Consider the following 14,691-nt stretch of genomic DNA (forward strand, 5'->3'; position numbering starts at 1 on the left):
TGTGTCTCCGTCTTCTTGTAAGGATACCAGTCATATTGGATAAGGGGCCCACCCCACTCCAGTATGACCTCATCTTAATGGATTACATCCTCAGAGACCAATTTTCCAAATAAGGTCATATTCTGAGGCACTCGGGGTTAGGACTTAAACATATTTTTTGGGGGGGGACAATGTTCCACCCATAATATTGGTATATTCATGGATTTTATTTCTTCTTGAATCAGTTTAGTGAATCATATTTTTCTAGGAAATTGTTTATGTAAATTTTAAAATTTATTGTCATAAAAATTTGTGATATAATGTTAAAAAAAAACCCTCTACTGTCTCTCTGTGATGTCCTTGTCTTCATTCTTTATAGATTTTCTTCCTTTTCTTTTTTGTTTTTCTGGATCAACCTTGCCTGGAGATTTGCCTACTAGTCTTCTCAAAGAGCCAACTTTTTGGTTTGCTTATTCTATTACTTCTTTGTTTTCTATTGTATCAGTTTCTGCTCCTTTTATTATCATTTATATATGTTCCTTTCTGTGGGTTTTCTATATTAGCAAATTTTTTCTATTTTTTCTAATTCTTTGATTTGAATGTTGAGCTCATTGATTTCCATCTCTCTTCTTCTTCCTGACCCTCCTCCTCCTCTTCTTTAATATAGGCATGTATATTTCTGAGTTTTTTTTTTTTTAGGTTTTTTTTTGGTGGGGAGGTAATTAGGTTTATTTATTTAGTGATTTTCTTAAGGGAGACACTGGGGATTAAACCTAGGACTTCGTGCAGGCTAAGCACGCGCTCTACCATTTGAACTATACCATCCTCCCTAATACAAGCATTTAAAGCTATAATATTTCTCTCAAAATACTGTTTTAGCTGTTCCCCCAACTGTAGATACCTACATTTTCATTCTGAATATTTTCAAATTTCCAATATGATTTCTTCTTTGACACACAAGTTGTTTACCATGCTTTTAAATCTGCACATGTACCAGTTGTTTTTGGCTATGTTATTACTATTCCCAATCAAAATACACAAGGGTAGGAGGGCAGAGTCTATATGATAGCCGCTCTTTAGTGTCTGTGGCCCAGTGTGCCATCAATTATTGTAGCTATTTCATGTGTGCTTGAAAAGGACGCAAGTCCTCCAGCTGCCTGGTGTCCCCATCAGGTGTTAAAACCCAAGCCCCTGAGTGATCAGGACGGCTGTCTCCTCCTTCCCACCCCTCCCCTCTCCCAGGACACTCACTCCTCACTTACTCTCACTCTTCTCATTTCCCAGTTTCGATTTCCAGTAATAACTCCCTTGCTTTCTTATACACTCTGCTCTGCATTTAAAAGGATGCTTTTTACATTTCCACTAAGTTTCCCAGGTGTTTGTAGCAGGAAGCCTTTTCAGGTCCTCTCATATCCTGCGTGATTCTAACTAGATGTCAGATCAGTGGTTTTCAAGCTATTGTTTTTAACAGTTATAGAATCCTGTGTTCAAGAGAGCTTAAGTCAGAATGCCAAAATCTAAGTAAGTAAAAAGAGATACGGTGGTTTGAGGAGGAGGTGCTGGGGGCGCCCCAGGGCACAGCCTTTAAATGCCCAGGAACCACGGCATGAGATGATGACAATGACCCTCTGACTCTGTCCCCACACCCAGCACTGTGCTCAACACCTCACTTCCACAATGCAGTGACCCTGCAGGGTAGGCAGTATCAGCCCCATTTAAGAGAAGCTAAGTGACCTACACAAGGTTATCCAGTGAGAGGGGAGCTGGACTCCCACAATCTGGCGCCCAGCCTGTGGGCTCGTCTTCGGAACCCACGCTGTCTCCAACCAGTCAGCTCCCAGCCACCTGGCACGCTTAGTCTACAAATCACTGCTCTTTTTTCTTAACCTAGAGAAGTGCTTTATAAGGACATCTGTGGTTAGTTTATTCCTAATAGCCCATAGGAAGCTTCTAGATATGGTTCATGGGAGACGATTTTGTATTTTACGTCTTATTTTCAAAAGCCACCTGAAAGCCAGACTTTCTCTAGATGCTTTCTTCTTGTCAAATTCACTTGTCATGTAATGACATTTTCCTGATGACAAGGACCCCACGGGCAAAGAAAAATCTCTGGTGCAGAGGTAGAGTCATCACATTTTTTTCTCACTGGGAAATATATCACAAATGGCATATCTAAAAGCCAAAATCTCACCACCATTTGCCTGGGGACAGAGTATGAGGCTGAGCTGAAAGTTAAGAGAGAAGGGATTACATCTCTGGCCCCTTCTTCAGTTCTAGTAGAGAGAAAACAGCGCCTCGAAGGTAGGACCCAGCTGCCGTCTGTCCATGAGCTCTCCCTATTGCTGTCTGTCTGCCTGCCTGTGAGTCCTCCCTGGCTCTTGTCTGTCTGCAGTCTCTCCCTAACTATGGTGGGGATGCTGGCTCCTGGGTTGGCCAGGCTGGATTTTGCCTGAACACTGGCACACACTTATCAACAGTCCTGCCTGACTCAGGAAATTACTTGGAATTCATTGCCCATTTATAAAAACAAAAAATGACCAAATGTCCCCATCCTCATGAGCCTTCTGGGCAGCCTGCGTGAATAGTGGATTAGGAAGGGTCTACCTTAGTCTTGCTCTTTATCCAGTCCGTATCTATTTCTAGTGTCTTCTCACGGCGAACAATACGAGGTTTTTTTACTTCTTCTTTCTCAGGCTCCTCGACTTTTGGTGGTTGATGACACAAAGTAAACGAGATAGTGGTCTCTGTAGTCCTTTGGTTAAGCAAGTCTTTGGTGGAAAACAGAAAGAAAACTTACATCCATTTCTCTCAACGCACCAAAGAGAGTTTGAGGATTTGGGACATCGGGCATGTTCTCCCAAGCAAGGAAGGCTGCCAAGCAGTAGGAAGAGCAAGCCTTTGAAGGGAGAGATGTTGAGGCTGAATTTCCAGCTCTCTCATTTTTGTCATTCATTCAACACGTATTTCTTAAGAGCCTACAATGTAGCAGCCCAGTGCCAGATCCCAGATGCCATGGTGAAGACCACTCAGTCCAGACTTGGAAATGTGAGGGGGGACACACCAGCCATATTCCCAAAATAAGCGTGGCTGCTGATTCTGTTAATTGAAAAAAATAAGCTAAAGTGGGGAGTCATTAGAAAAAAATGAAACCTACCTTAAACATGTTATTTTAACTTAACAAGCAAATGTGTATTAACACACCATTTTTTTCTGTACAGCACAATGTCCCAGTCATGTATATACATATATTCATTTTCATATTTTTTCATTAAAGATTATTATAAGATATTGAATATAGTTCACTGTGCTACGCAGAAGAAAATTGTTTTTTTTTTTTTTAAATCTGTTTTATGTATCGTGGCTAACATTTGCAAATCTCAAACTCTCAAATTTATCCCTTCCCACCCCCTTTCCCCGGTAACCATAAGATTATTCACTATGTCTGCTAGTCTGTTTCTGTTTAACACACCATTTTTAAATGCAGAGCTCTGTGATCATTTTCGCTCAAACCCCATTCATAGTTTATGATGTCTAACTTTCCGTTGTGGCAATTGCTAAATAGCCTGAGTGCAAAATTAGACTTTAAAAATCTTTCTGTATATTCCTCATTCTTTTACGTATGTTTAGTCCACATCTAGTTCAAGACAGTTTTCTAAAAAAAATCTTCTCTTAATGAGTCTTCTCAAAGCATTCCACTTAATTTTCACAGCAACAATGCTTTTCTTTTCATCTTCATTTTGGTCCGTTTTTTATAACAAGTGAACTTTGGAACTACGCTAGGAAGGACACCGGAGGAACAACCCCGGCTCCCAGGGACCCTCGGGGGGCGCAGCGGGAGGCGGGGCTTCCGGCGAGGTCGGCGTCGGCCGGCTGCCCGCCGCCGGAAGGGGCCCGGCTCCCTCGGCAGTGAGGTTTGGGGGGGTTAGTTCAGACAGCTTGGTGGCCCCACCACTGGGGCCAACACAGTGCTGGAGGAGGTCACGGGGAGGACGTGGCCGCCTTTGGACCTGCAAGCTGGACGGGGCGATGGAGGGCTCCCCACCCCCTCGCCTGGCCCTGGAAGGCACGTTGCTCCCACGGTTCCGGCAGCGGGAGCCCTTTTCAAGGACGCAGCCTTGAAAGGAGAGCCAGGGGAGCAGTGTGTGTTGTTGAGCCCATCTGCATGAACACGTGCCTGAAGCCAGGTAAGGCCTGTGTCTAAATTTTAAAGTCCTGGTGGGCACCGGCGGAAATCTAATCTTGCTTCGACCAAGACAAGCCTCGGATATGTTACCTCGCTTATTAAAACGCCACCTACCAGCCTGGAGCGGGCTGCCTCTTTCTTAGGCCTGCTTCCCCCGGGGGCTAATTTCAGATTTCACCCGAGGAACTCTGAAGTTTCGAACCAACACAGAGGGTGCCTCAGAGCTCGCAGGGAACGTAACCAGCCCTGGAGGTTGAGGGCATTCCCAGTGGAAGCTGCCTCTTCTGTGCAAGGTGGAATTCCTAGATTATGCCCTGCGTGGTTGAAGGCTAGTGTGGGTCCGGCTTGGTGATGGCAGATGACTCGGGAGAGGCCGGCAGGGCTAGAACATTTCTTTATACACTCATTGAATACCTGTTGTGTACCCGTGTGCGGAAAACTGTCCTAGGTTGTCTGGGATGCCATAGTCCCTGCTACGTGTTCTAGTAGGGAAGACGGATGCTAAATAAGTGACCGGATAACACTTCATATGCCAATGCCTAGGAGTGCTCTGAGGAAACATTAAGCAGGGTGCAAAGGATGGAAAATGGTGTGTGTGTGGGGTGTGTGTGTGTGTGGGGTGTGTGTGTGTGTGTGTGCGCGCGCGCGCGCGTGCATGTGCGCTGGCTTGTAAAGGGTAGCCAAGAAACTGTTTCTGAAACCGTGACTTGGATAAAGTGAAGGAGCTAGCCACAGAGATACTGGAGCGAAGAGCGCTCTAGGCAGGGGACAGCAAGTCCAAAGGCCCAGGGGCAAGGGTGCCTGGCCCATTCGATGGATAACAAAAAATGCCAGTGTGTCTGGAGAGGAAAAAGGGAGCCACATGGGGAATGTGGGATTTTCCTGGAGGCAATGGCGGGCCAGTGGAGATTATAAAAAGATAATGCTGTAAACAATGTGAAGAAAGGACTGAGAGAGAAGATGGAAGTCGAGGGGGCTGGTGAGATCTTCGGGTGTGGGGAGAGACGATGTCTAAGTGGTGTCAGTGAGGATGGAGAGACGGGATGGGGGATGGGGAAGGAGAACCACCTGGGGAACTAGAGAGGCTGCTCATTAGAGCTCACACAGGGAGTGTTTCCTTAGGAAAATGAGAAGGAGAGAGGTGGGCAGGGGCAGAGCCATTTAAAGTCCCTTGTAAAAAGTCAGGAAGCCCGTCTCGGTCTCGGTCTCTGTCTCCCTCCGAGACTGAGGGACTGGCTGACCAGGTGGAAATGATGGCTGACGTGAGCCCAGCTGCTGTTTCTGAGTATCAAGTAGAAATTAATAGAAAGCCTTTCTGAAACGGTCATGATAAAAGAGGACATTAGATGCTCATTTTTATCCCTGTCATAATGCTAAAATCATGGATTTTCTGGTTTGTGCTGTACCTCTGGCTCTGCCTTTATTAGGGGGGACTTTAGGCTGCCTTTCTGAGCCTCCGTTTCCTTCAAGTGGGATCATGCTGCCTGCAGAGACCATCAGGTTACTCTGAGCTGGGGCTGCCTAGAGCTGGCAGCCTCGGAGAAGGGCAGGCGATAAACCTGTGTTCCCTCACGTGGGGAGCTTTGAATTCCGATGGCCCGAGACATGAGCTGTGTCGTATTCTCCCACTTCTTTTCGCCCAACTAGATGGCTCTGAATAGGAGAGGCGACCTAATTTGAGGGGCTCCGTGCAAAATGAAAATGCAAAGATCCTTGTTCTAAATTTATTAAGAATTTCAAGACAGTGCCAGCGGATTATTAAGCAAGCACAGGGCACATGCCCGTGAAGCCAGCCTTGGCTTAGAAATCAGAGGGTTCAGAGACGGGGCTGTGTGCCTGCGATATCAGACAGTGGTCTGGATACCGGAAGTGAGTTTGTATCTCAAAGGAGGCTGGGAGATTCCTTTGGGACTGGCTATAGCCTGCATATGGAAGGGCTGCCTCTTATCAGTTGGAAATTGTGGCTTTTCTGTGTTAAAAGCTCCAATGTTCCAGGCTTCAGTTTTCCAGAGGAACAGGGAGTGGGTGTGGGGTGGTGGGGGTGGTGAGGCACTGGGAAGAATCCAGCCGTGTCATATTTCATTCTCCAGTTGGAAGTCCTACCCTGAGTATGTGACAGTAGAGTGTCTTAAAAGGCCTTAATCTCCCAAAACGAGCAAAAAAAAAAAAAAAAAAAAAAAAAAAAAAAATCATCCCTGCCTGCATCTATTCAAAAACCACTTATTTAGCGTCTACTGTGTGCTTTGCTATGGTGCTAAAGAATGACAGACACTGGCTTCTATAGCTTGGAGGGAACAGAAATAGAAACAACAGATGAGTATAACATAACCCGTGTAATAGACTGTTGTTGTGTTTTTGGCTGCAGAGCATCTTTGTTTTGGGGGGTACCCTGTTGTGAGAGTCTTGGTAGGAGGCGGGACTCACCCGCTATAGAAACTGAAGGTGATGATTCCTTCTTTTTCCAGCCTCCCAGCTCCAATCGGGCACGAGGCTTAGGTTTAGAAGACCTTTTTCTTCTTTTGTTGTTCTTTGAACAGGTCACCGGGATGAGCTCTGGGTCTGACCTGAGAGGTCTTTGGTGGGAGTGTGGTTTACACCTGCACAGTGGCTGGGGATCCCAGGGAAGTCACTTACTCTCTCAGCCTAAGTTTGTTTATCTTGCTTCACCTGGTCACGAAGGTTAATTGGAATCAGATCGTGTATGTGAAAATACCTGGCCTCTAGCAGTTACTCTGCAGGAGTTAGGTCAGGGGCTGCCTTGTTTCTGGGGAGCAAGAGCATTTCCTGGAGAGGGAATCTGGGGCTGTGTCCTGGCTCAGCAGCAAGAAACACCACGATTGATTAGCTCCGTCTGCCATGAGTATTCTTGCCGTTTCTACGTTAGTTGGACCTAGTGATCTGAAAGATGTTCCACATGGTGGTTTTGAGTTTCTGAATTCAGCAGCCTGACAGCTTAGGCTCTTGACTGAAGCTTTCCATGATTAGGCCTAAAAAAAGGCATCGTCCATGTTTGGCAAATCTTAACAGCTGGACCTCAAGTGCCTTCATTATCTGATAAAGGGGCTATTTCTTAAACTTTGTGTTTATAATGACTTCTTGGAGCACCCTCGCACCCTGCCGGCCCCTGTCTAGCTTAGCTCTCTTCCTGTGTGGTCCTGTGATATCTGCTTCCCACCCCAGTATTAACCATTTTATATACAAATTCTCTGCTTTCTTGTCTATCCTTACCCACTCACCATTACCACCAAAGGATAAGCCTGTCGAGGTCCCAGACTGGGTCTCACTTGCTTAGTATTTTATCTCCAGCAGCTAAGACCTTCACAGCCCAGCTCAAGTGAGGGAACAAGCATTTCTGCCTCCTTTATGGACACAGCAGAAGGTGGGAGGCAGGGAGAGGCACCCCAGCAGAGCAAGGTCACAGGATGGAAAATGGGAGAGGGGTTCTTACTTTCACGTTTCTTGATGATCCAGAGGATTATTTCCTTGTATTTTTCAAAATTTTTCTTCAACCTGAAAGGAATGTGAATCATCTTTAAAAGCTGAGACAAAGTTCCTGTTTACATATCATGCTACACAGCTCACACAGTACTGATCCATAGGTGGGAAGCTGGACTGATGGCTCCACTTTTGGACCTAGCTTTCTTCCAGTCTGTTCTCAGGAATAACAGGACAGCGCACGATGCTGTGCTTCCCTCCCGGCCTCTCACTGGCCTTCAGCCTGGGCGCCTGGGCTAGCCTCCAGACTTTTCAAAATGAATCCAGTAGGGGGTCCTCTTGGGAGCCAGGAAGGGCTAGGAGGTCCAAATACAAGGCTGGCTCTATGAGTTAAGCTCGTGTGGCTTGATTTTTCTACGGCTTGTGCATATTTCAGTGAAGGCTGCCTTTGGAAATAGCTTAGAGAAACAACACTGTCTATGAATCGGACAGAGCCACCTGAAACCCCTTTGCATTTGGTAGGAAAATTTCAGACTCACTCAAAAATGGCTTACCATGAAAGCCACACTAAGGCACAACTGTTCAAAATGATCAAGCCCTCAGTTCCTCTCGTGTCAGTATACAAAGCAAGTCATCCAGGCATTTCAACGACTTGGACTGTTTTTCTTCCAAATAAGGGTGGTCTCCAGGGGCAGCTGCCTCTCCCGGTTCTCAGATCAGAGCCCTTTTGAAGGGGAATCTGCCGGAAGGAGTGAGCTTCCCAGGCTTAATTGGATCTGAGAAGAAGGCCTTTGACATGACAGATTTTAAGTTCTCAGTTCAGATTCCTTGAAGAGAGTGTAATAATTTAACCCTAAGCAACTTCAGGAAGCAAATACCCTTTGCAGGGAAGGGCTGGTGTTTTGCCTGGCAGAGAACAGAGATTTCCTATTTGTACTCTAAAAGCAATAGTGGAACTTGAGAATAAGCTCCACACAGTCCATTTTTTTTAACCAAGTATTGTTTGTTTTATTTGCAAGCATTTTAAATAGAATTGCAGCAGTCACCTAAGCCCACCATCACCTGTGAACGAGTAAGGCTGAGGAGTTGGCGGGGTAAAGCCTACCTCATGGAGTTAGAGCAGGATGCCTCGTGCATGCAAGAGTTAAATTCTAGTAGGGGAATCCAGCCAGAGGCACCCCTGGCCCTCTCAGGAAGGTTTCTCCTTTGGCTCTTGGCCCACCTCTGCAAGCTAGTGGAATCCTCACTAGCTGCCTCCTCAGTGGTAGAGACTGGGTATACACTACTGCATACCTCAGCACACAGTAGGTGCTCAGGAAATATCCACTGAGTGCAATTAGGTTAGAAGGAATCTTGCTTATAGGCTTAAATGGGACAGAAGGGGAGAAAATCTTGCATACAGCGCAGGATGACTTACCCAGATATTATTTGGCATTTGTTTTTGCTGCTGTATAAGGATCTGAAAGCTTTGATGTTCTTTGGGTTTTACATTGTGTATTTTGCCTTCCCCTTTCCTAGAGAAGCCTCGAGGGTCTCTCACCCCATGACTATTGAGCCCAAAGCAGAAGCTGCTGGCAGTCAATCTCTCATCCTGAATTTTGGGAAAATCCACTCACCGAGGAGGTTATGCAGGACACCCCATCCCCCCAGCCTGATCCTTGGTGCCACTGAGGGAGGGTCTGCACAGACCCGCTGGACACCTGAGCAGTGCACCTTGTTCGCCAAGGTTTCTGACAGCTGGAGAAGTGAAAAACCAGACTTTCGTGTACCACAGGCTGGATGTACAAATACGGTTCTGGAACATTTTGTGACCCGGGGTCATGCCAACTGGAAAGATTTGGTGCTAGCAACAGTCTGGGATAACCTTATCATTTCGCACTCCAAATAGGGGCTCTAGCCTGAATCCTAGGTCAGTGACGCTCAGGGTTCTCCCCGCCCAGGGAGCATGGGAAAGCACTGGCTAGCCTAGGAGACAGCTAAGAAATTTCCTGGGCAGATGCTCAGGATCTTGATCCCCCATTGTCCCAGGGGTCTGAGTCTTGCTTCCCAGACTTCTGTTCAAGTTCATTCCTGTCCTGGATTTCCAACCTCTGTCACTGCCCGCCTTTGATCTGTCCTGCACATTCCATGCTCGTGGGTTTCTTTGCTCTTAAGTTTCAGTAGCCAGATCATTCTGTCCCCCTGACCCCAAGTCTTACCCTTGCCCTTGTGCCTGGCCTGTGCCTGCCCTTTGACTCAGGACCTGCTTGACTTTGGTCTTGCTCTCTTCTCTGGTGACCCAGTCTACACTTTCCCTGCCGCTACCTCTGGCCTCTCCGAACTCACTGACCAATTGCTTGATCTCTCCAGTCACTTACAGAATTCCAAGTTTCCTTCTGGTTTCACTCTCCAGATGACCAGTGAGGGGAATGTAAATATCCTCTTCCATTTCGTCGCGAACAGCCATTTCTTTGACCATGGTCCTAAACACCATCTGATAGGAGCTGGTAAAAACCTACAGAAGGACCACAGATGATATATCCAGAAAGTGGAAATTAATGGTTTATGAATGATCACTTTTCTGATTCCCTAAGTTGCCAGGATGAGATTTCAACATGTCATTCGAAAAAAGACAATCAGTGGGAACAGTAGGGTAGCTGGGAGGATTTGTTTTAAATACTATTTCCAATATGACCATACTCTCTCCTCATTCCCCAGTTCCCTCAAGGATTTTTTTTAATAGCAGCATACCAAGAAATCTTTTGAGAGCATAAAATTATCCTCTTTTTCCAAGTGTGGAGATGTCTGTAGAACATAAAAATGCTTCTGTGCCTTAAGAGTATTATAACAGGTGTTTGGAGTTTCAGGAATGGCCAAGCTCTCAGTGGTTACTTACTCAACGTGAAGGATAAGGTTCTTCAGGAAAGCAGGGAGCACCTAGCACATGTCTTTTTATTATTATTATTAATTACTTTGTTATTTATTTATTTATTTATTAAACTTTTTTTTATTGAGTTATATTCATATTACAATGTTGTGTCAAATTCCAGCGTAGCACATTCTTTTAGGGGACGGATCTGTACTTAAAGATTCTTCCAAAGTAATGACAGTTGTAAGCTACTTTTTTATTTTGTGAATTTGATCATTCTATCCCAAGTCCGTGATGTTAACCAGAACTGACCCACGGGGGCTTGGTCACAAGAGTTTCTTTTTTGGATGTCTTTTGCTAGTTTGGCTTGCTGTCCAGGAAAACCATGGGTCTCTCACGTTGCCCTGCCCACCTGCAGGTCGAGGTTGTTCAGCATCTGAGAATGTACGGTAGGCACTGACTTACAAGCCTCCTATAGAAAGTGCATGTGACCTGGGACAGATAGAAGAAGGTAGCTTTTGTTTGGCTGGTTTTTCTAGGCTGAGGAAAAGCTGAGGTGTCTCAGGCCCACCTTGCCTGATTCCCAGCCTCTGCACACTCCTCTCCTCATTGCTGCTGTTTGTTAATTAAACACTGAGGCCATTAGATGGAGGAGGCTCTAAGTTGGACGTGGCGCCTGTTGGTAGAAGGCGGTTCGCCACTTCCAGTTTGGCGATGCCCAATTCGAATCCACAGAGGCTCAAATAAACTCTTCAGATTTTAATAGGCCTTAGTTTATTTTTTCTTACTGGAATGAATCAGTGCTCCAGGGCAGGTGGAGGTTGAGGCTTATGGTGCCAACATTCCTGCCTCTAAATTCCTTTTTGTTGACAATCCCTCCCTTGGGATGCAGCGACGGCTTACTTGCCCAGGCCAGTGGTCGCTCACCAGCCCCTTTGGATTCCATGTTTTGTTCACCAGAAAATAGGGTGCCCGCTGTGGTCCACCAGACAACAGACCCGCTTGCTGGGCCTGGTTGAAGTTCTCGTCCCAACTAGGCAGCATCACCCCACTCAACTTCTCCAGCACGTAGGCCATCGAGGGAGGCTTGTCCCATCTGCTTCCCCAACCTACGGAGAGGAATAATCTTCCTGGTCAAGTAGATGTATTGGGCCCGAGTGTTGAGTCCTTCCACGCCTTGGGATTCCTCCTGGGTAAATCTCTGGTTCTTGCAACCAAAAGGATTTGCACAGCAGGGTGTGTGACACATGAGTGTGTCACAGAAATAAAACAAGCATGTGTAGTGAACTAAAACCGGTCAAGGGGCTGAACTGTCGGCATAACCAAAGTGTAGATTGAAAGCCCCCCATTCAGATACTAGGACCTCAGCGTTCTCTCCCTGGTGTGTACCTGAGTGGCTTCTGGTGGCCCCCTGAAAAGGCCTCAGAAGCCCATATAGACAAGTCTTTCAGCTGCAGGAACCTGGTGGCATTTATGTCACGCTTTCTGTCCCGCTCTGGCCCCACTTGTGCACATCTGCCACCTGTGGCATTGCTTGGAGGAGCACTGCTTCCTGTCATGAGATTTGTAGAGCTTGGAGCTACATGGCTGCCCATCATGAGCACGCCAGGGTCTGGGCCGTGGAAGCTGCCTCATAATCCCTTAAGTGGGATAGGCAGCAGGGGAAAGTATCCCCCAACTCTGTGAGCCATGCTCTGTCACCTGGGCAGAGCCCCTGAGATGCTGAGGCCAGGTGTTTGTGACTGGAGCGCTCCTGCGCAGGCCCCCCTGGCACCTGGAGCCCTCCCGGTGTCTGGGTTCATCTCCGACCTTGCGCAGCCCCGTCGGACCGCAGCCCCGCCAGGCACAGCAGAGCCTCAGGGGACAGGCCTGCTGAAGGGTTCTGAGTAATTTAAGTTTCTAATGAAAACAATTCCTTTTGTTTTCAACTCTTTCTGAGAAATCTTTCTAAAATGTCTGAGTTTACTTTCCTGTCTTAGTAAATACAGTGCGGTGAATCCAGGTTCAAGTCATCTTTTTTCCTCCCTTTGACATGGTATTTCAGTATTCGAAAAGCAATTCTTATTAATATAGTGTGTATAGAAGCAAGTCTAGAAAATAAGGAATTTAGGGCTAAATAGGAACTGAGACCAGAAAATTTACCAATTCAAATTACAAAAAGACCCCTAAATGCCTAGGTTTTTTCCCTTTTCCTTTGCAAGTTTAGAAAGAACATACCTGCTTAACTTTGTTCTTTAAAAAAAAATCTGCTTAATTTTGAGTTCCAGGAATGCAAGATTTCACTCTTGTGATGTAGTTAGTACCTACAATCCTGAGGAAGTTTCTTAGTCATAGTTAAAAGGATGTAAAACCTGAATCAACATGTGTTGTAAGTCTTACTATAAAATAGATATGCAACAAGGATCTGCTGTACAGCACAGGGAACTATATTCAGTATCTTGTAATAACCTACAATGGAAAAGAATCTGAAAAAGAACACATATATATAACTGAATCACTGTGCTGTATACCAGAAACTAACACAACATTGTAAATCAACTATAAGTCAATAAAAAATAAAGCAAAACGAAGTGTGTTGTAAGTCTTAGAGATAAGTTGACACAGGAAATTAGAGCCACTCAGGCTGTAGCAGGCAAAAAATTTATACAGTTAAGACTTCCTTGGGGTGTGTGTTTGTGCTTGTCGGGGTTTCTGGTTGCTGTCTTTTCTAGCACCCAGTCAGGGATATATGAAGCAAAAACTCAGGAAACTCACTGCCATTATCATTCCTTGAGTCCCAAGGTCCCTAGCCGGTCTGCCTTCTTCTCTCCAGCATTCAGAAGCTTCTTGTGTTTGTTTGTATATAACGTCTAGGGTTTTAAGCTGTACTTAGTGGGAAGAGTAGATCTAGTCCATCTTTCCGGAATCTAACTTCATTTTTACATAGGGTTTCTACAAAGATCAATTTGCCCTGATATCTAGATATCTATGACATCTAGGTAAGTTACATGTTTTGTTTTTGGCTTTGCTGCCTTCAGAAGCAATCTTGAGGGTGTGTTGTTCATATTACTGAAAGCAGGGCCTTGCAGTGCCACATCTGGCTTTCTTCTGACCGTCTTTGATTTAATGTGTGTTATTTAAACTCATGTCTGTTTTAAGAAAAGCTCACTTGGGTTGTGTTAACAACAGAATGAAACTACAAATCCTGGGGCTCACGAGGCAGTTCCCAGCTGCCCCCAGGCCACCCTGCTTTGCCGTTCAGAGGAAGGTGGGCTCCAATTTTTATCCAACTTACATTGTCTTCAGAGTCGACTTCGCCTTCCAGCGTGCCAATGGGATCAATTAATACTTGATCCCAAAAGTTCCTTTTAGAGGCAGACTCCATGGCTTTCAATTTTGGAAGGCACAGCAAAAGGAAGGACATTTGGAAAAGGAACCAAAATAAAAAACAAACAAAAACACAAAGGGAAATAGATTTATGGCATTGCACTTACTCTTTTAAATAAAAATGCATATGTCATCAATAAGCCTTTAAATAGATTCATCAAGTTAACTTAAAATTCAACTTGGGAATATTAATAAAATAAGAATAAAAAGGTCAGCTTCATCTGCAGACTTGAGAAAGTGAGTGTTTCTTGTGAAGGTTCATCTGACAAAGTGACACTGGAGTGAGTCCTGAATGAAGCAGAGGAGCCAAGCAGGCAGATGGCTGGGGAAGAGCATTCCTGGCAGGGGGCAAAGGAGGTGCAAAGGCCCTGAGGTGAGAGTGAATGGGAGCGTGGCTGACATACTTGACAAATTGCAAGAGGAACAGTATGCCTGGAGAGGAGCGAGATCACATGATGCCAGGTGGCAGGAGGGGAGGTGAGGAGGGACAGGGGCAGCTCACGGAGGACCATGTAGGCTGTGGGTGGGATTTTAGATCTTATTCTGAGAGAGATGTATTCTGAGTGTGATTTTGTCTCAGAAATTATGAGTAATATCCCTCCTTCCCGTCAGTTTTGTCAAAAATTGCACATTTCCAGAAATGTGCATGGTTTGTAATTGCTCATTGAAGTGTACGAGATGAATCTCCAAGCCAGTGAGATTTTTAAAAAGTCTCTCGGAGACCGTAGATGCCTTTGTTCTTAAGGTCAGCTACAGCCTAGTAACTGTCTGGGCCAGCAGAGCGGCTGGGAACCTCCAGTGTCAACAGGGTACAAGTTGAACGGAGGAATTGACAATTACTACCTGAACCTGGATCCCCTGCTCCAGGGAAGGTGTGGAT

The 14,691-nt window shown here is 45.7% G+C and overlaps 1 protein-coding gene across 1 annotated transcript in view; it reads right to left on the reverse strand.

Moving 5' to 3' along the window:
• The window catches only part of ERICH6B (glutamate rich 6B), a 39,351-nt gene that overhangs the window by 9,850 nt on the left and 14,810 nt on the right, over positions 1–14,691 (reverse strand). Inside the window, exons 4-8 of the mRNA XM_014561454.1 lie at positions 11,349–11,554; positions 9,955–10,091; positions 7,587–7,672; positions 3,913–3,975; positions 2,584–2,681 (exon numbers count right to left, since the gene is read on the reverse strand). Coding sequence (XP_014416940.1) covers positions 2,584–2,681; positions 3,913–3,975; positions 7,587–7,672; positions 9,955–10,091; positions 11,349–11,554 — 590 coding nt within the window. The remainder of the gene's footprint in view (positions 1–2,583; positions 2,682–3,912; positions 3,976–7,586; positions 7,673–9,954; positions 10,092–11,348; positions 11,555–14,691) is intronic.

Source organism: Camelus ferus, chromosome 14 (assembly GCF_009834535.1).
Source record: "Camelus ferus isolate YT-003-E chromosome 14, BCGSAC_Cfer_1.0, whole genome shotgun sequence".
NCBI lineage: Eukaryota > Metazoa > Chordata > Mammalia > Artiodactyla > Camelidae > Camelus > Camelus ferus.